Source organism: Malurus melanocephalus, unplaced genomic scaffold, assembly GCF_030028575.1.
Source record: "Malurus melanocephalus ecotype Western Australia unplaced genomic scaffold, MMel_1.1 scaffold_24, whole genome shotgun sequence".
Classification (NCBI taxonomy): domain Eukaryota; kingdom Metazoa; phylum Chordata; class Aves; order Passeriformes; family Maluridae; genus Malurus; species Malurus melanocephalus.
The window spans coordinates 2,938,485-2,959,743 of record NW_026623256.1 but is presented as its reverse complement, the minus strand read 5'-3'; the positions used below and the strand labels follow the sequence as shown (position 1 = coordinate 2,959,743).

At 45.1% G+C, this 21,259-nt stretch overlaps 1 protein-coding gene across 3 annotated transcripts in view; it reads right to left on the bottom strand.

The window, feature by feature from the left end:
* Positions 1-20,376, bottom strand: part of QRICH1 (glutamine rich 1) — a 26,710-nt gene extending 6,334 nt beyond the window's left edge. Inside the window, exons 1-9 of one of the 3 annotated variants that reach the window (XM_057390315.1) lie at positions 20,280-20,344; positions 19,241-19,301; positions 15,509-15,838; positions 6,270-7,286; positions 3,810-3,987; positions 3,070-3,224; positions 2,195-2,309; positions 757-865; positions 260-411 (exon numbers count right to left, since the gene is read on the bottom strand). In XM_057390315.1, the coding sequence (XP_057246298.1) occupies positions 260-411; positions 757-865; positions 2,195-2,309; positions 3,070-3,224; positions 3,810-3,987; positions 6,270-7,286; positions 15,509-15,817 (2,035 nt within the window). In that variant the 5' untranslated portion in view covers positions 15,818-15,838; positions 19,241-19,301; positions 20,280-20,344. The other 2 variants (XM_057390318.1, XM_057390317.1) reach the window with 2 other exon arrangements.
* Between the last annotated feature and the right edge of the window lie 883 nt (positions 20,377-21,259).

Genomic DNA, 21,259 nt, shown 5'->3' with positions numbered 1-21,259 from the left:
AAAAAAACCAAACCAAAAGTAACAAAAAAAATTATCCTTAGTTCTTGGTGAGTCCCACATGCCTCAGGTAAGATATGCTCCCCAGGCTTATGATTAGAAGGTACTATGCTCTCTTGGGTAGAATGCATGGAAAACACATACGCTGCCAGGCTGCAGGTAACTGGCAGAGCTTTAGATTCCCTACCTGCAAATATCTCCAGGTTCATCCACTTCTTCAAGCCCAAGTAAAATATTCCCAAAGAAACCTCCTAGACACTACCTTTCTGTCCTGTCTGGTGCATGCCTGGAGCCTTCATATAGCGGATACTCGTGCTYTTATCCTTGGGATTAGAAGGGTTCTTCTTGGTCTGCCTCAGCACCTTGGAGAAGGCCAGCTTCATGTGCTGGTCTACTGTTTTCAACAGGAAGTATCTGAGTAGCAAGATCAGAACACAGAACATTCAGAGGTAAGCAAAGGACACAGACACAAGAGCAAGGTAGTTATCTTTAGTCATCATGAGCAGGCTGAAGCTCAAACCAACCACTGGGCTAAAGACTGTTCCAGCAGCAAAGTGTACAGGTTCAGGTGCCCTCTGCTGTCTAACTTCCTTATTATACTGCATCTTCTTTGTCTGATAGGGCTGCAAGTAAGCTCTGTGTGCAACCATTTGAAACTCATAGTTTTACCCTAACCCAGTGCAGCAGTTTCACACTAATCCTGTCAAGGTATCTGAAGTTCTTYTATTCCCCAAGATTCCCAAAGACCTAATTACTTACTTTGTATTAAAAAACATCAGTGTAGTGAGCAAGGTGGAAGGGGAGTGAGCTCCAAGCTGCTTACACTCCCACAGCATCTCTTCTGTTACATGACTGGAGAGGATGTAACCTGCAATAATCAGAAGTCAGCATCACACCACGGGACAGACACAGCATGAACATAAGGCAACATTTTATAATCTGTAAGTACTGGAGAGCATATAAATCTTAACAGAAGAAGGAAGAGGAGATTTTCGCTGATGTCAAGATTCAGTGCTCTGCAAATAACTTTTAAAATATCAGATATAATTAGGAAACACTTGCATGTATCTGTAAACCTCTAGTTGTGGASAGTATGCTTCTGCAACATGCCTCTACATCCCAGCCCACAGAGAAAAAAATATGCACTTAAACAGCTTTTAATTAATGGCTCGACTCCAATGCAGATGCTCTTAATCCAATAATATGTGAGAGCAGGCAGGCCAGTGTAACAAATCAGTTCTTGGCCCCGTGCACAGCTTTAGTCAGCACACAATGCCAAGTGATGTATTTGGACACATGTGTAATCCTTTGATTCTCGATTTTTTTTTTTCCCTTTGTGTAGAAGAAAAACACTACACTCCAAATACACAGATAAACAGGAAAACAGACAGCAGTATGAACTCCAGGGCTTGTGGAATGACAAAGCAYTGATCAAACAGACAGAGTGAAAACAAAAGGATTCCAAAACTCACAGTGCTACTTAACRACCTAGACTGTAACAGCTACTTTTTTGAGCACAAGCAATAACTTCTAACTGATGTCCAAATGTATCAAAGGGAATGAAGCAATGAGAAACCAGGTTTTCATGCTCTGAAAATGCAATTCTTAATCCAGTTCTCATACAGTTCTCTATCAAAAYCTTTGTCTTCTGGAACTGCTCCCCCCATCCCTGTTGCCATGATCTCCTAAACATGAGGTTGAGCTGCAACTGATTGCAGCACTGGAGGCTTTAATCACTTACTGTTTTTTCCCTTTGACACTCAGTTGATTCTGCAGACAGTATCCATCTGGCTACATGGCACTMTGACAGTGCTGTATTATCTCCCAAAGAAACAATACACATTAGAGGCAAGATGTATTACCACTTCAGATGAGGAAACTTGATTCAAATGAAGAATCAGCTGGCTGCTAAGTAAGCCAATCCCATGACACTACAAAGTCCCAACAGTGTGCCTTCTGATGGGTGACAAGTGACAGACAAATAATGCTCAATGACAATCAGGGTTAGAGCCTGACAAGTGCACTAACCCCAGCATTCACTGCAGATGAAACATTTTTCCCCCTGACCAGCATAAGCTGGCCTAGGGACATTAAATACTTCAAAAAGGTTTCTATTCAGACTACACTCATGCTGTTGTTTCAGTTTAAACAATCCAAACTCTGCACAGCTACAAAGTTCTGAAACAAAAGCCCTTACCAAGAGGTGAAACACGGGGCTGTATGTCCTTAAGAACTTCATGCAGCCATTCAGTAAACCGAATATAGTAGAGATCTGAGAAGATGTCATCGACTCGGCCGTTTTCAAAGAGATACTGTAACAGATTCAAACACAGGCCAGTACAGTGGGAGTTGTTCCTGAGACAGACCTTATCTAAGGGCCCACATACTCAGTCAAGCATTTTACAGCATACCACTGAAGACTGCAAAATTTTACTTGAAGAGTGAGGACTCTTGCACCAAGGCCCGAATGAGGTAGGTAATCTGAGTTACTATCATGGAAATGCCAAGATGGAAAAAGGAAAAATCATCTTACAAATATAAACTGATTGGATTTCACCTTTTATTTCAGGTGCATTCACTTCAAGTTATTTCACATGACTGCTGTACACTATYTTTTCAGGTTAACACCAAGGATGTTCAATTTGCCTGTCCAGAGTTTAACTCTGTTCCTGCAGCTCTTCCAGAAAGCTCATACTTCCCACATCACAAAAAGCTAAGTTCTTGACTGTTAAAGTTTCATCTAGATTTAAATTTTGACATTGATAACTTCTTCAAATACCATCCAACCATTCTCCCCCTGCCAAAAAAGCTAAATGGACTTATTATTTTCACCATGATACTGAACTCAGCTATTAACAATTCTTCACAAACTTAACTTGTAAACAAAAGCATTGGTGGGCACTAAGGACAAGTGTGATGTTTTTGGGCTTTTTAAAGCAGAGAGACTATTTTCATATAAAATTGTTGGGAAGCTTAATAGAAGCTAAAGTCTCTATTTTTATAACCAAGAGTCCCCCTACACATGCGGACAACATGGACAGTTCTGTAGCACATAGAGCTGTCCCATCCTACCTTCTGAATACACAGGAAGATATAGTAGAGCACATCTGGATCATAAGGTTCACCATCACCATTTCGAGCTTCTCGTGTCATTAAGCACAGACCATAATTCAGCTCAGCCACAGCTGAAGAGATGAGATCTTCCTGGAACCTCAGCAACTGACGCCCTGGAAAAACAAAACAAAGCCATATTATTAAAGCCATATTATTTCCYGGTATTTCAGGAGAGGTTTCCCACATCTCTGGCTTTGCCATTCTATCTGGTAGGTCCAGTACTACCTCATTCTCCCAGTACAGTAAAGCAAGTTGAAATAAATCAAGATCTTAGACTGTCAGATCTACTAAAAGATAAAAMAGGCAAGAGTTTGACAGGAAGATCCTCTGCCCTGCCAAATGCATGACTATTGTCTTCTTTTACCATGTCCAYAATGAAATGCTGCCCTGGAGCAACAGGAAACCAGTAACTTCATGACTGCTCTTCAGCTTGGCCAGACAGTTTGTCCATGCACCACAGTCATGCAGTGCCCTTTTCTACTGCTATCAGCACAGGTACTCAAGGGGGCTCGGCATAGGGCAAATTTAAGTCCTGTGGGAGTATGCAATAATTAGTACTGCAGAGTAAATTAAAGTTGAAATTTGGAAACAATCACCGATTAAACGGAAGTGTTTCCCACAGGAGTAAACACCTAACATTTTAGTCATTCCTAATCCTACTTGAAAGGAAACAAAGGCCATGTTGTCATGACACTTACTTCCAATAGGTGCTAGCCTATTTTGGGCTTCTTTTTCCAGCTCTGCATTCTTGGTCTGTGCCCAGCTTTTCCATACTTCAAGACCTTCCTCTGGCTTCAAAGAGTTTGGAAGTAGAAGTTCAGGTGAAGTCTGCGGTTGTGGCTGTGGTTCAACTTCAGCAACCTGAACAGTTTGAGCCTATGAAAGAAAACACTTYGTTTTAAATATACACTTCTATATGCAACAGCTGGACAAAAAAAACCAGAATCCCACAGTAACTGTAGCCCCAGGACACCAGCCTTCTACAACACTCCTAACAAGAAATCAATCCAAGGAATGCAACTTCAGCTGTCCAACCTGAATTACTGCTCACAAGAGAGTATTCCACACTCTAAGAATTCTTTCAGTTTGAATGGACATRTCTGTCTTCAGCTCACTTGTCACTCTGAACCACCACTGAAGTCYACCTCACTACAAGAGCAAGCCACAGAGACCACCAACCCCTGAACAGGAAGGTGCCACCAGTTTTACTAACTACTGCTGCCCTACAGCTAGACTGATCTGAGGAGGGTCCTGGGTACAATCACATGCCATACACCTCTGGCATCTCTCTCTATCCAGGTTCTCTTCTTTAAGCAGTACATAACAGGCACACAGAATAAATACACTCCATTCTTATTGTCAACAATGGATAAGACTCCTTCACTTGTAAGAGGTATAAAGCAGTAACACAAACACCGCATSAAAACATCAGTTTCAATGCAATGTTCTCAAAATATCAAATACTGATGAAGGGCATGAGCTACTACTGTGAAGAGGGACTGTATGACTTATTATAGACCTAAAGCATCTCCTGACCCTTTGGAAGTTTACTTTGCAGCGGGACCTTAGGTCAYCAAGAATTACAACCTCAAACTGAAAGTTCTTTGTCAGGCAACCAACACACCAAYCTAAAACCAGTAAAAAGCCCTCCAGCTGCACTCTACATTCTTCACTAGAGCTTCTCAACTCCACACCACAGAGTCTCATGGCTACCTCAATTAACAGCTTTAAAGACCTTAGTCAAACTCACTGGCACCCTGAATGTTAAAGAAATACCAATTCTTATACAAAAACAGTTTTGTTTTTTCCTTCCTAAGACCTACTCCAAACAGCAGCTTTTAGAAGCTTTTCCTTTGATACTGCTAAGCAACAATATTAGTGAAAATTGTTCCGACAATACTAGAGACCACAATGAAAATGTCATAGAGACTTTTAATACCTGTACCTTGCTTAGCTTAAAAAACCAACAGCCTAARAGGTAAAGTCTGCAGGAGTCTCAGACTGGAGCCTTCCAACTGCCTCTGGTTGGTTTTTCACATTCTGCATCAGCTCCTATTAGCTTTTTGCTCATCAGCCCCAGCAATTGCAGCATGTAGCACAGCTGCAGAGACTGACTGAAAAGGCCCAGCTTGAATCCAGGCAGACTGTGACAAAGTTTAAGTTGTGAAGCAAAGCCTCTCTCTGCCTTAAGGAGTCTGAGGGTSAACTGACACCTTGTCTTTGTAGGAGCCAGGATTGAGCCTCTGCTCTCCTCCAGAGTGCTGCCACATTACTGTCCACAGAGATGAAAGCTTTCCATAGCGAACTCTCTCCATCAGCCCAACTCAAGGGATGGCCTTCTGCCCTGACCTCACAGACACCTTGTTCAGTGTGAAGGTTGGACACAGGTTGGAGTAAATCTGCTAAACTGGCAGATGGTTCTTAAGCAACTTACATTTTTGACAAATAGAGCAAAATAACCGCAACTTGCCCAGATCCCCCTGGAAGCACAATGCYAGAGGACAGTGCAAGGCAGGCAGGCAAATTCCTTCTGTTTCACAGTTTTGAGAGGGAGAGCTCCCTGAAGCTTGATGCTTGCAGCTAGTAGCTTTACTGCCCTCTTAGAGAATTGGAATTGCCTACATATTTAGGGGCTTACACCCCTGAACACCTTATGTACCCTAAGGTACACTTGATCCAGGAAGTTTGCTCACAACTAATCTGACACTTTACCCAGGCACTGGATCTGCTGCAGATTCCATGTGCAAGGTAACACAAAGTAACTGATAAATGGGTGACTAGCACATATTAGCACACCTCATTTGGCTGCAATTATCCCTGCCTGTCCATGGCAACCTCTGCAATAGCAGAGGAAAACACCACAGACCTCAAAATATCTCCTATGAAGAATCTGGCAATTAGCATGTATYTTTTAATTTTTAACACTACGATCAAGACTGTACTTTTTTTTTAAAGTTTTGAATCCTATAATTATGTACCAACATCACCACATGATAATYTCACACCCATCAGGAGTCAAGTGCCCTATGCCACATTAAGGATTCTGAACAGATGCACCTCTGCTTCCCAGACACCAGCTGTCTGTTGGCATGCTCCCTCTCCACAACATTTTTAAGCTGTTAATCACAAACTGAGACCAAGAAGCAGTTTTAACTTACCGAGCAAGTGACTTGTAGCTGCTGCTGCTGCCCCTGCTCTTGGGGTGTGGGCTGCTGCTGTTGCTGCTGCGGGTCCCATATGTGCACTGTCTGTGCCGTATTCTGGTATGTCCCTGCCACAGCTTGCACCGCCACTGGAATGTGGATGTTGCCATTCATAAACTGTGCTGGAAAGATCGAATTAGCGAGAGTCTGCACCACTTCCTCATGAGAGTTCTTCACTACTGAAGTACTTCCCACCATCTTATCCTTGTCATCTTCCAGCTTCACGGTAGCCAGTGTTGTGGGCGAGCCACTGACGTGGACGGCATTGTAGGCCTCCTGAGGGATGGCAATGTGGGTTATGTTTTGCTGCTGAAGGTCACCACGTGGTTGAGCGGAGTAAACAGGGATGGTCCAAGTCTCTCCAGTGGGGCTAGTAATGGTCCCAGTGGCACTGTAAAGGTGGGCACTGTCCACTGTTAACAAGTCTGGCCTTAAAGAGACATAACTTTGCTGCTGGCCCTGAGGAATGGCCAGCACTGTGGCAACTGGCTGCCCTGAAATAGCATACGATACAGTAATAGGCATATCCACTTTACGTTTCTTCACTGGCTGAAGGACACTCGCCGAGCTGATCCGCCTCTCTCCTTCTCGTGGGGAACCTTGTTGAGAAGGTGGAGGTGACAATGCACCGACTGTTTGGATCTGTATCTGCTGGCCACCAGTAATGGCCTGTCCCGCCACAAGCTGGGCCTGGATCTGCTGGTGTTGTATGTGCTCTTCCTGTAGCTCTGCAGCCTGGATCTGTTGGGCAGTCTGCACATGCTGCACTTGGATCTGAGCTGCCTGCAGCTGCGATGGGCTGGGGCTCTGAAGAGACTGACTCTGTATTGTCTGGGATGCCTGCTGCTGTGCCTGGCCTTGGATCTGCACTTGGACCTGTATTGGCTGCTCGGAAGCCTGATGGACAGACAGCTGCGGAGAGAGCTGCTGGGCGGAGACCTGCTGCGGTGACTGCTGGACCTGGACCTGAACCTGCAACAACACCAAGCCAGCAGTTAAGAGATCAGCAGTGATTCAACAGAGATGGTCTGTCACTCAAGATCTATGCTCCAGGTCTTTTATGCTCACTTTTATGATTGCTTATATTAACTGATTAGTAAAGACTTCTGGAAAATGAAACCAAGTTATTCTAGGAGTGCCTGGTTGATAACAGTGATATGGTAGATGTGTTTGCTCAGCACTGCACATGACCACACTTCTCAGCACAGAGAGAACAGCATGTGAGCTACATCTCCACCCTCAAAGCTCTATGCGCTCAAGCCAACAGTCTGCATCCTTCGGAGCCAAAAGTCTTCAAAGGTATTTGCATTGCTAAAATGTGACTTTAGCACAGGCCTTGTAATAGCAAGACTTTAAGATCATGCACATCACCATCACAGGAGCTTGCCTCATTCTTACCATGCTCTAAAGATTGCTTTACTGCTGCCCACCCCAGTCCCAAGGTGGCCATAGGATCACTTGCTGGTGACAGGCAGTAAGAAATATGGGTAAGTCGAAACCAGCACTTGGCTCTTTCCTCATAAAGCATGGGAATATTACTTTGAAACCTATCATTAATAGTAACAGTACACAAGCAGGTGTCAACACAGAATGTGGCAAGTTCAACCTCAATCTTTGTCATGCATTAAGGGCCTACACTGCAGCATATGCTTTTTAAACTCTAGAAGAACTTATTTTGCAGTGATAATAAAAAACAACCTTTTTTTTCATTATTTACTTATTCCATTTAATACCATTTATTGTCCAAACTACTCAGCTGTATTTTCTAGCTCATGCACTTAGACAATGCTGAATAACACAGACAAAATATGTTGACTTGATTCCAAACTAGTTCCTTTTATTTTAGRGGGAAAGAAAATCACGCTCTCTCACATTAATTCTTTTTTGTCCAAGGTCTSCCACAGTACCTAGCAGGAATCCAGCAGTACACTGAAAGCCAGGAGTGAGAGGTAGCCCCCAGCACAAATTTCAGATCTCAATAACGTCACATCTCTTGTCCAGACACTTCTCCACTTTGTTCCTCACATTTACACAGACAACTTGTTACATTTGCCTTGTCCTAGAAGTGACAGTCCCAGGTTCCCATGACCATCTGCTTCTCCAGGCTTCATTAACACTTTATTTTAAGGGAGCTCATTACTCAACACCTCTGAAACCAACACAGAGTCATTTAGTCGAAAAACTAAATATCTTCCTACTCAATTCTCTCACCTTTTTCTACCTCACTTCCTGGAGCCAGTCAGACTAATGCAGCATTTGCACAGAGGCAACACACTATGACAATACCAAAATCAACTACCATGCAGACCTGYTGTGCACAAAATCTCACTTCCCAACATCGCTGCTAAGAACTCTTAAAAAATGTGAAGGACCCATTTACAGCCAATTAAGAGTTGCTAAGGAGAAAAGCGGGGTAGCAAAATGCCCCACTGGCAGGCCAGTTTTCTAAGTCACCTCCTGTTAAGAATTAATTTATTTCCAGGAAGAATAGGGTATAGTTCTTTCTGTGAACTCTGTGCAGTATACTGTAATCCAGATGACGTGGTGACTCTACTGTAATTTCCTGCAAGGTAACAAGAAGCATATGACCTTATGTCAGCATGACAGTTTARAAAGCTGCATCAATGAGTGACTTGATCAGGTAGTCAAATTAAAAAGATTAACTCACCTATGGGGATGTTTCCTCAGTACTATTTGAYGTTGTACTGCCTTGGAGCATGAGTACTGCCTTGGGCAAACAGGCCCAAACACAGATCCCATGTAAGGGTTTATTTTAAGAAAGCCAGTTACAATCACACCCCTAAGGCAAGTATTCTCCAAAATATTTCACTTTTAAAATCGCTCATACAGTCCTTACCATTAATTTAAGACCCTGTTAAAAAGACTACCTGCAAGGCAAAGGMCAAAGACAGAACAAATTGAATGCTTTATTGCACTGATATTTTGAGTTTCACACAAGAAACATTTGCTTTATCTGCTAGGATTCAACATGACAGAAGGAGGTAAACATGTCATTTTGTCCTGCACTGCAACAATGTTTTCAGAATTTGCMCAGGCTGACTGAGAACACCTTAAAAGTACCCCCACCTTCTTTCAACACAARATTTTACATTACAGCTCCTATTAGTACTGTAACATATATAAAGGGAAGACTTTCTTTGGCTAGCAGTAAGATTTCCAAGTGTCTTCCTGTGCTGAAACAATTTCATCACGTAAGTGTAATTAGAAAGGTAATGGAATTGGTTTAAGAAAGAGGCACTGTCAGCAAGAGGCATGGTCTAAGAACAAACGCAACAAGACAGCATTTGCTCCCTTTTGCTCTTGTAAGTAGACTGTTTCAGTCTGAAGGGAAACTACACTGATCATCCATCTAGTCTGACTGCCTGACCACTCCAGGGCTCACCATAAGCTACAGCATGTCATTAACAGCACTGTCTAAATGCCTCTTWAATAATGACAGCCTTGGGGCACCAACCACCTCTCAGAACCTGTTCCACTGTTGGACCATTCTCTTGGTAAAAAAATGCTTCCTAATGTCCACTCTAAACCTCCCCTKGCACAGCTTTGAACTATTAACCATTTCAGACCCTGAGCCTACAGTGTCTAAAAGTCAGGGGAACTTCCACCACTTCCAGCAGATAAGCAGTCATGCCCTAAGGCCCTTCAAAACTCTCCCAGGAGTAAATCATACAACCAGGAGGTCTTGCTAGTCCTTTAGAGTCCACCCTGTTAACACCCAAAAAATGAGTCCAGATGCAAATAAGATCAAGTCAACCTCCAGAATCACTTGATGCTCTCCATGCTGGAAACTGCAGACACCATGCTTCTGACAAGACTGGTCCTATTTAAAAAGATATTGGAGCTCTACCTACCACACCTTATGCATCCCCTGTGAATTACACATCCATTTTTGACCTTATCTTGCAGTAGGTCCCTTTCTATTTTCAAGCAGATTGTATTCAGGACTGCTACAAKCATGCATTTCAGATTTAAAGGCTTCAATCCAGTGAGACCAGAGGCTTCTTATAYTGACCTCATTGTCCTTTTTCCTCAGATTGCAAGTCAAACAAAGAATTACACTAACCATCAGCAGCAGGTGATTTTTAAAAAGACTCTATACAAAGAGGAATGTTTTAAATTTACAGACTGACACCAACAGGGAGGACTTTAGATCTTCACTTTATGCTAAGATTAAAGCAAAAACATGTTATGCTGGGAATTCCTGGGTTACTGGTGCAAGTAAGGAAGATGCCAAGTTACCAGTACTGAAATACTAYTTAGTGCCAAAAGTCCAGATCCAACAGCGTGAAAGAATCACCTCCCAGCAGGCTACCATRACACAGAGAAAAGCCTTTTCACCATAAAGAAGTTGGATGCTGAATCAAGTACAAGCTGACTAGCAATTCAAAAGTGCCAGAAATCRACCCTGTATCATAACAGGAGGGCAGAACTACATTCCCTTAAAAGAAATCTTCCATCACATTAAGCTCAAAAACATATTCGTCCTGAACTGAGCACATGTAATAAGTAACCCCATGAGCATGAGAACAGCTGAAGCTTGGATGCCAAAACTTTTTTTCCTAATGGTTGATAGACAAACTTTCAAGTAGGAGTCATAACATGTCTGCCCTGCACAGATTCTCTGCCCAAAAAGGAATCAGACTCAGTTGTTTCAGAACAGCAGTTCTGAAACAGCTGAGATTTTCTTTGCTTGTTAATTCTTTTATCTGCAGACAGACTGGATTACCTGTATTTCCTAAAACCTAACTCTAAATAAGCACACAWACCAACTCTCTCCTGCATGGATTGTCTGACATCTAACTTGTCCTAGAGCACCTGACAGGCTCTTAAGTGCCTCTTTTCACAAAGAAATCTTGATTTCTGAGACTGTGTTTACACTAGCAAGCAGTAGTACATACTAAGAGCAGACCTCCAGAGCAAGACTGAAGATGTACCAACATGTCCACACTATGCCTTCCAGAAGACTATTTCAAACCTCATTCTCGTATTGCCCACCAGACAAGTTTGACAAACACAGAGACACAAAAGTGCATCTTCAGCTTAGTTTCATCTGGAGGGAACCCCCACACGACAAGCTCCAAACCTACAAGAGGTAAAAAGGGGCAGGTGGCCAACTTGAGGTGGGAAGTATGCTCCAAATGCCCCCCAGAAGTAACGTGTGTACATCTCAAACTTTCCACACAAAGTTAAATACTTGGGAAAAAAGTGAGAGCCTAAGAATAGCAATCTCAGGTTTTTTAGCCTAATTTAAGGACAAAAGATTTAAAACACAGTTCCCTCCACAACAGTCCYAAGGTAAATCAAATCCAGCACTAAAAAGTAACACTGTAACAAAGAGTTCCTTCTAAAGTTACACCAGAAAGTGCACATGCAAGTATAAAACAGATATGAAAAGTGTAAGTGAAAAGACTGATCAGTGAAGTAGCAGGAAATGTTAGAACTTGTTATTTAAMTACTTTACAGGAAGTCCTCTGCTATCTAAGTAAACAAGGTCTATGGGAAGGGTACAAGTCAGCTTTACAGAACTGCTAGACAGATTCTCACTCTGAGTTTTTACTCCGTTCATTCATCAACCGCAGAGAGAAAATTCCATCAGCTAAATTAGGCCATGGTGTGTTTGAACAGTAACAATATCAAGTTTGAACAGTAACAATATCAAGATTATGCTGTCAAGCTGTGCACTGGGGTAGGATTTAAGTCTAAGACAGTTAAAACACATGAACCAAGGAAAAACAGCTTACCTCTCCAACAGAATACAATAGATATTGTACATATACAAGTAGATGCTACCTCTAAAACACCACTCAACTATAACCACTCTTTGAAGCATCCCACTCAGCCCCAGCAAATGCTAATAYCTGCTGCTACACTAAAATTGTACCAGCATATTTTTCAAACATAAGCAAATAGGAACTCTACRTCCAAGCTAAACCTCAATACAGAGACAAGAGGAAGGTACATTCACTAGAAACAAAGGAAAGACACATTCTGCACAGAGCCAGAGATAAGACTTTTTTCCTAACCTATTTAAGGACATCTTTCCCTGCCATGTGTCATTAATAATGTCCAGCTTCCTACAATGATCTGAAGTCACAGAATAGACGACCAGTAAATACGTAAGGAACTGAGCAATTAGAAAGGCACAAGTATTAACTGAAAGATATTCTACACAGGCATTTAACCATTCCCCACACAGTTCTGTGTGATCTTGCTCACATGTAACATCCTCCTCTCAAGCGCTGCCCAAGAAAATCTTGACACCTAGACATCAGACTGTTCAGAAAAAGCTGAAACTGAGGATCTTCTCCACACACATCCTAAGCAAAGATACTTTGTGTCCTCTGACATTCTTTCAGTTAAATCTTCTTGCTGGAAAAGGCACAAGAGGTTCGCTGATCTCTGCAAAAGTACCATATTCAGGAAGCAAGTCAGCACTAACCCCTCTTCCCACTGGAATCATCCATTTGATGGCCTCAATGCAGAGGACCAATGAGCAACAATCTCACCAAAAGCAGAGGTCACAAAACTCTTATTTGACTGGGGYAAAACAGACCTTCCCAGCCACTCCCAGATGCAGCACAGGGTATCACAACTTGACATACTAAACTCCTTCTTAAGGTCACTAATGGCACGCACCCCTGTCATACTGGGCGTGGAAGGAACTCCAGGACACTTGAATTGTAGCAATGAYTAGTGTACATAATCCAACAGGTGTATCCACTCATTCTGTAAAATAAAACAATTGACAACACTTTGTTGAACCTTTTAGGCAAGAAAATCTTAGGGTGGCAACTTCTTCAAAGAGTAAATTTATTTTGCCAGAATAAATAAAAGCAGCAAGCAGTCACACTCTGTCTTTAGTAGTTCATAGCAAGTAAAATCCAGGATGAAACCTGAGCACTGTGTATCTCTACTATTGTAAGATCATCACCAGCACTTGCAACTGTGAGGTCATCTGACTGGTCATATTATTAGTCACCTTCAGCAGCACTGTCACACTGCCAGAATATGCACAGTCATTCAAAGGGTCTTCCACTGATTTGCAATTGGATTAGCAAGAACTAAACAGATTACCAAGTCAAGTACCGGGATGACACAAGTTTAATCAAAAGCTAAGAGGCTTCGGCAGATGACCAAAATTCATCATAATACAACACAAGCAGTAGTCTAGCACAGGGAGCCAGCTGGACCAGGTGCACTGCTATGATGGAACACTGTCACTCCCCAGAATCACAAGAAAATCCAGCTTTATTCAGAAGCTGTGCTCTGCCACCACTGCCACAGTGACAGTGCAGAGATAAGTGAACACTAAATCATGGGCTTAACATAAATCATGTCTTGATAAGAAATCCTGAAAGACAGGAAAACACTCTTGCAAAGTGGTAAAGACACTCTTTTCCACCCTGTTCTTGCAGAAAAACTTCAACACAAAAGCTATCAGCCACATCTAATACTAAATGTGCCACCAAAGTATTTTGGGGGGCTGTAACAACTTAAATGAGCAGCAGGGTAGGCAACACGAACAGATGGGAAAGCAGGTATCTAAAAGCAGAGGCACATCAAAACCAAGAAAAGAGTAGGGAACATTCTTCAGGAAAGTTGCTGAAATCTTGGCTTTCATCAGAAATTTTTCATATTCAGGGTGCAGGTCATTCAGTTCAAAAATCAGGAACAGGCCTCTGGCAGCAACTCTGTGCTTACTTTCAAGAAGGTCAGGTTGTTTTTCTCTGGAGCATGACATATGACCTCCCTCCCTATCTCTGTAACTAAAAGACTTGCAAGGATCAAGCCTGAACATTGAGTAGTTCTGAAAGGAGGCAGCAGGAGGAAAAAATTATGGGGAAACAAAAGATTCCTTTTGACTTTTACAGCTGGTTTGGGGGCCTTCCACATCTTCAAGGCTGAGGTACTCAAAAGCCAAYCCTCCTAGCTCTTCTATTAAATAACAAAACTTCTTCCAGAAAACATCCTAGCTGGCAAAACCAAACCCACTCTTGATCAGTTTTAATAGCCTCATGCAGAGATCCAAATCATGCCTGCAAGACTTGAGGCTTTTGTTCTTCAGAAGCCTTTCAACACAAGTTACTGTAGTGCAACAGGTTACAGAAGTCCCAGTTAAGTATTCATTTACTCAATAGAGTAATTGGAGATGAGTTACCAGTGAAGGAGGTAAGTTCATCTTTGCTGTAGGATAAAAGCACGCAACTGAGCTGTTGGCACAAGTCTAACACACTGCAGTTCAGTTCACACTACCTTATCTCCAGTCATTTGTGACTGCATACCCTCATTTATTGTAAGAGAGCTCACAGCTTTACATTCTGCTACAGAAGACAGAAAGATTCCTATCTCAAGTGTATCAGAATTACAGCTATAGGCAGAGATCAGCTGCTTGGAGACGTATCATAGAATAACCTTATTAAATGCCTTGCCAACCCTCTGAACTCTTCAAATTACAGAATGTATCTGACAAGAAATCAGCTATAAAGTTATAAAATTGGTTTGGTTTTCTTCCTCTGATGCTGGATATACTTACTTGATACTTAATAAAATACTCAATGTAATATCTATTTTAAAAAACAAAAAAAAGACAACTTCCACTGTGCAAATGGATGATCTACCTTCATGCACATGCATCCTTTAGAATTCCTTTCCTGAACTGTATCTTCCCTGGTTCATATCCTATGTTGACTCTAGCATTTCTTTAAAAGCCAGTTCAAGAACGACAACTTTTAGAATATTCAAATAAACCACTTAAAGATTATTGATTTCATTGAAAAAAAAAAATCCTGAAGGCAAGTTTGATCCCATRGCCACCCTGAACAACCAGACAGTCAGACAAGCAGAGGGGGGTGGTATTTATAGCAGTTTCAGAGCACAAGGCTGCAGGAGTTGTGTACATGCCAGAACCATCGACGATTTCTCCAATAGGTGACACCACTCCATTGCTATGTATGTGGCTCCTCCTACAGCAGGGCTTGAGGGAGGCACAGTCAAGAGAGCCAATTCACTACCAAATTCCTTAAAGGAAAGGGAAATATTGCTGTTCTATATAAAGTTAATTGGCCCTGCCTCTTAAGTACTCGTCTGAGGCTTAAGGTTAGACAGCAGTTCTGAACACTACTCCCTCAGTTAGCAAGTTATAAATACATTCAAAGATCATTTCAGATGCTTACCTGGACTTGCTGGGGTTGCTGAACCTGTATCTGCTGCTCTGGCTGAGTTTGCTGCTGGATACTGGTTGTCACAGGACATGCAAGTTCAAGCAAAGACCCAGCCACCTCTGTGCTGTCTGTGTAAATGCAGTTGCCACCCTGCTGATAAACCATTGTGGTGGTRGCCGTCTGCTGAAACTCCTGCAGAGCTTCTGGCCCCTTGGAAGCAAGGGAGTCCAGAAACTCCTTCATCCTGTGCTGGGGGATCGTTCGCGCCTTCACACGGATGTATTCTTCAAAGGAAATGGTGTTCTCCAGAGAATTATTCATATTGCAAGGTMCTCAGGGTTCCTTAAGGAAAGAGAAAGCAAAAGTCTCAACTACAGCATTCCCTCGATGCACGGATATTCTTAATTCCAGTAACTAGTTTCTCATACCAAGTACTGTATGAAAACTGGCAAACATGCACAGCCAGACACCCAAAACAGATGTTTTACTTTCATGAGGCATCTTGTGCTACTACACCTTTCTCAGATTAATCTTTGACAGCTCAAGGGAATCTGAATGATGCCCGGGTGTGACTGTGGAACTACTCCCAGAGCTCACTGCCATGTAAACTCTCCTAGCACTGCATTTCACCCAGACCAGGCAAGTCCTGAACCAGATTAATCCAGTCATACATTCCATTTGTTTGCAGCATGCACTTGTTAGCGAGAAAGGCTCAGAAATCAATATCTGCGGCCCTGCTTTGCAGCCGCAGAGGTGGAGAACTGACCAGTGTGTTCTATCAGGCCGTGCAGTTCTATTCTAGGCAGCTAATGGGAAGCACAACGGAAGAGCAACAGATGCAGCATTCAGCCCATTGCTATTAGGACTAGGACAGCCTTATCGATTTGAACAGAGCAAGCAAAAGGAGAGCGCTGGAATCAAGAGATTTCCTCAAACAGGGAACAACACACAAGGAGAAGCAGAGCTCTGGAAATGGCAAAGGCAACRGCAGCATCAGTTCTTGATCACCTTTTAATATAGGAAGAGGTTAACATGAAACATGCCATGTGTAAAAACAAAAGAAAGACAGAAAAAGAAGTCAGATGATCATGGCGGAAGTGAAAGCAAAGAAAAAACCACCACCAAAGATGACTCCACCTGAGAACGTCACATTGCTCTAGGCTATACTCTGACAGCATTCTTCTCTTATTGACTTATCTTGTTTAAACCCACAAACTGTTTTTGCAGTGAATATACAGGTTGTTTCTAAGGCACTAATTAGCCTCGATAAAGCGTAAATACATTCAAGCTATATCACCAYCAGATACTGAGACAGTTGTGAAAAGATGTGAAACAACACAAGATTAGGACTWCAAGAGGTGATTCAGCACTGCTAGATCAAGCTGCATAAAGGAGGAAAAACAGACAGACATCACTCTAAAGAGAACAGGTACAAAACCAGAACTTTATGTATCCTTTTACCATGACTTAACAAAGCAGAACTGAGACAGAGATGTGTGGTTRAGCGTAAGACTGCCAAAGCCAGCCTGTGTGAAAATGGGAATTAACTTTAGCCTTTCACTGGCACTCAAGCACACTGCACAAGTGCAGCCCGAGTTATCACCAAAATCTGGAAGAGCTGAAGCAAAAGCTAACCCCTCTTCACTGTTACGTTACAGCAGTCCAAACACACAGTTTTATTTACATGGAGGTTCATGGCTAGTGCACTGGACCAGGCTCACRGGAGAAAATAAACGAATATCAAAGGTAAGGCACACATGAGGCAACTTGTGCTCCACCTGTGCTTTCAGAAGTCATTAAGCTACATTGTTGCAGTATGAGCTTCCTACAACGGATATTCTTAAAATATGCAGCAATGTGTAGTAAAAACAACCATATAATGGTGATCACATAGCAAATCCAACAGCTCTGTAAATATCAGCATACAGAAGCCCCTGTAGAGCCCACATCTGGACAGAAAAACCATCCTGCCTTCCAGAGGYACCAATAAGACATTTTCAAGGCAGCACCAGGTGATAGAGCCAGTAAGACTACTCTACACCTCTATAGCACACATGACTAACCCTCCCCAGATGACCACATGCCCAGGGTGAAACCAAGGGAGAATAATGATGTTAATGCGTCCATAGGGACTCAGACAAGACCTACACCACACACACTCAAATGTGTTTTGCATCTAACTGGATGATGCTCTCTTACATACTCTGAGGTTGGAAAATAGATTTTGAGCAATTTACTTGTCCCAGTCTTCTACTGGAACTTGCAAGGAGCRAGGCTTTCAGAGGAGCCATTATCATTTTCCATGTCCACCCTGGATGCACTAGCAGATACAGCTTTGAGAGGAAAGACTCTTCTGAGAAATAAGCCTCAAGGATACCACTCTGGGGTCCCAGACATGAATGCCACCACAGATGTTCTTTGACAGCAGGATCCCAGACACAAGCAGCACAGATGTTCCTTGACAGCCAGYTGCTGCTGAATTGGACAGGCTCACCTCTCCCAGGTTCTCCCTTCCTGCTCCTGTATTTGTTTTTATTATATTGTAACGACTCAGAGAATAGCTATCCACCTTTTGGTAATCTTGTCAAAGGAGAGAGTTGGGAGGTCAGCAGAGCTGCTGTTTCCAATGRCAGCTTTAGCCCTCATTTCTACATTTGAAACTTCAACCCTTCTTTCACAAGCTGCTCACAGATACATCATTCTCCTGCATAAGAGACCAGAAGCCATAAGACACCCAGAAACATAAGCAGCAGAGGTCCACCACCAAACCATCACCAGCCTCTTCTGACCACCAGGAAGCACATCAAAGCAAGCATTAATTTTTAAAATAAAAATCCTTGAGTCTGCTCAGTTGGCCCATTTTAATTAGTTTCTGTCAGCACCAAAATCAAGAGCCTACTAGGCTAGTCTTCCCCTACTASTAAATCTTCTCTCACAAGCTGTCAGAAGAAATCTCTTTCCTTTCTTCTACCATGGAAAAAAAAACCTCTTTACATTTAAGTTACTATACTGAGAGCCACTAATCTGAGTTCCTGTAGTATTCTAAGTCCCAGGCACAGGCCTGAATCCCATTGTGCCATGAAGCATCWGTTCTTGCCCCAGAAGAACAGAAAGATCTTCCTTGGATTTTCTCTACACCTGCACTTATAAACTGCAGCGTCTCTCTGAGTCGCTTATGTCAGTTTTAAGGCTGCTTGGGATTATTTAACTAAAACCTGTACTTCACAGGACTCTATGCAGCAGTGGAGGTACCAGGTCCAGAGAAAGATTCAGAAAAGTAATGCTGCACTCCCAGAAATTTTACTTATTAAAACCAAACCAACCTGCATTTATGACAGAAAACATCTGTAAGGCTCTAGTATGCATTCAATACACTTTTGTCGGGTAACCATATGCAACTTGCTGCTGCAGTCACCACTTCTACTGTTAGTTATTAAAACACGCTAGTTTGTGCATTCTCTTTATCCCACAAACACGCACTGGAAACTGCAAACACCCACCCTCACTAGATCTCAGCAGAATGTTTTTAATACTGCATTTTAAAATAAAAGACAGCACTCAGGCAATAAGTTTCTCCATCAAAGGAAAGTAACTCCTCTGTGCAGCATAACTGCATCTTTTTCAAGAAGTAAGTTCAAGAAATTCTTTGAAGATTATGAGCACATACGGTTAGTTGATAAAACTTAGACTGAGGTTACTGAAAACACACACACAACTTGCAGCATGTGGACAATCTGGACTCACCAGTCACCATGTTGCATGTATTTCTGCTGCTCTTGTCCTGAGCTCTTAGACTTGTAACGTTCTGGAGAAGACAGAACAAAGAAGCCCTTTCCATCCCCAGTTCCTCTTTCTTTATTATGCCATTTTATTTTTAATATGTATTCCATTRAGAAAAAATATCAGGAGACAAAAGATATGATCATCCACGCAGCTAGCAGCTCCTTCTGAGGAACTGCAAGATGCCCAATTTCTAACCATCGTATCCCTCAGCCTGGTGTTACTGGGAGCCACTGTGTGAGCACATCTGTCACAGAGCGCCGTGCGGCGACAGGCACGGCACGGTCGGTAACACCGGAGTTGTTGGCAGATAGAACTTAGAACAAGGCAGCAGCAGCAGTGACCGTATCCAGAGCACCCACCCCCTCCCCACCCCGCCGCTCTCCCCGCAGGTGTTCCCGGTGCTGCCCCGAGGGACAGCCGGGAAGGCTACGGGTCGCTCGCCTATCCAGCCAAGACAAGGCGAAGCTTCGTACTCAGGCCCTAAGACCGTCGGCTGCAGCTCAGCCTCTGCCCTGCCCGAGCGGGGACGAGGAGCCCGCGGGGCTTCCCCCGCCCGCGGGGACCCGGCACTGCCCCAGCCGCTCCCGCCGCCTTTGTTTCCCGGCGGGGCGGCCGGGCCGGGCCCGCGGGCGGCGCCGCGACACCGCCTCCCCCGCCCCCCCGGCAGGAGCCATGTCGGGGGCTCCGCGAGGACGGGGCCGCCGAGGGCCGCGCACAGGCCGCGCCTTCCGGTGCCTCGCTCCCTGGGTGGGGTGGGCGACGGGGACGCGCCCGGTGCACGGGGGGGAAGAGCGGGGGGCGCGCCCGCGCGGGCCAAGAAAGCGCGCGCGCGGCAGGCGGGGCCGCCCCCTCCCCCTCCCCGCCGGGCCCGCGCCGCCCCCGGAACCGCCGCCGCGTCCTCCCGCGCCCGAAGGGAGGCTCCACCCGGCCCCGCCACCGCCGCGCACTACCCCGGCCCGCCGACCCGGCTGCGCCGCGGCGTGACCCGGCCCCGCCTCACCCCGGCCCCGTCGCTGCCGCCGCCTCGGCCCCGAATCTTTCCCCCTCACAGCTCCCTGGGCGCCATCTTACATTCAACCCCCCGCAGCCAATCAGCGCACTGCCTCAGCCTCGCGAGAGCGCGGCCCCCAAGCCCCGCGAGAGCTCAGCTCCTCGGCCCGCCCCGCGCCTTAAAGGGGCCTGGCGGCGGCGGGGCGCGGGAAGGGCGCGGCCGCTAKGGGGCGCCCTGCGCGGGGGGGCGCGCGGCCGCGGGGACACGCAGGACATGCTGGGGACACGCGGGGACAGGGACGGAGCCCGGGCAGTCGGGGTACCCGGGTCGCCACCAGCACCAAGTSGCCATAGGGCGACGCCGGCCGACGGGCCCCACGCGGCCGTCCCGCTCCTTCGCGGCGTGCGGGCGCAGCCCGGTCCCGATCCCCAGGCAGCAGTCGGGGAGAGACTCCGCGTCGCGCCCGTGAGGGGCCAGACCCCGGTGCAGGGGCTCCCCGAGAAAGGCGCTGAGGCCTGCACGGCTTGTAGCGGCGGGGGTGCTACGCCCTGCCCCTGCTCCGGGCGGTATCGCGGGGTAAAGTGCCCCTATGGAGGCGGACAGTGCCCCGCGCCGTGGGACCGTGCCGGGGCTGCTTTAACGTGCCCATGTGCTCGGCGCGGCCTCCCCAGCCCCGGCCTCGCTTAAGGTGGCCCTTGGGGCTGGGCAGGGTCTCCCCCCATCTTCTTGAGGTCCGAGGACACGGGCATGGCGSTCAGGACGCGGGATGCACGCCAGTTCCGTGGGGACACCCCCCTGACCCCCAGCCCCGGGGCGAGCAGGGCCCACCCCACTCGASTCCACCTTAAGGGAGGAGGGCGCTCGGGCGGTGTTTGTACACAGTGTGCACACCCTGCCTGCCCCTTTTCTGCACCCCCTGCGCCCTGCCTGTATCCCCCCCGCACTTCACCGGCACCCACCTGTCCTGCCTGCACCCAGCTTGCACCCCA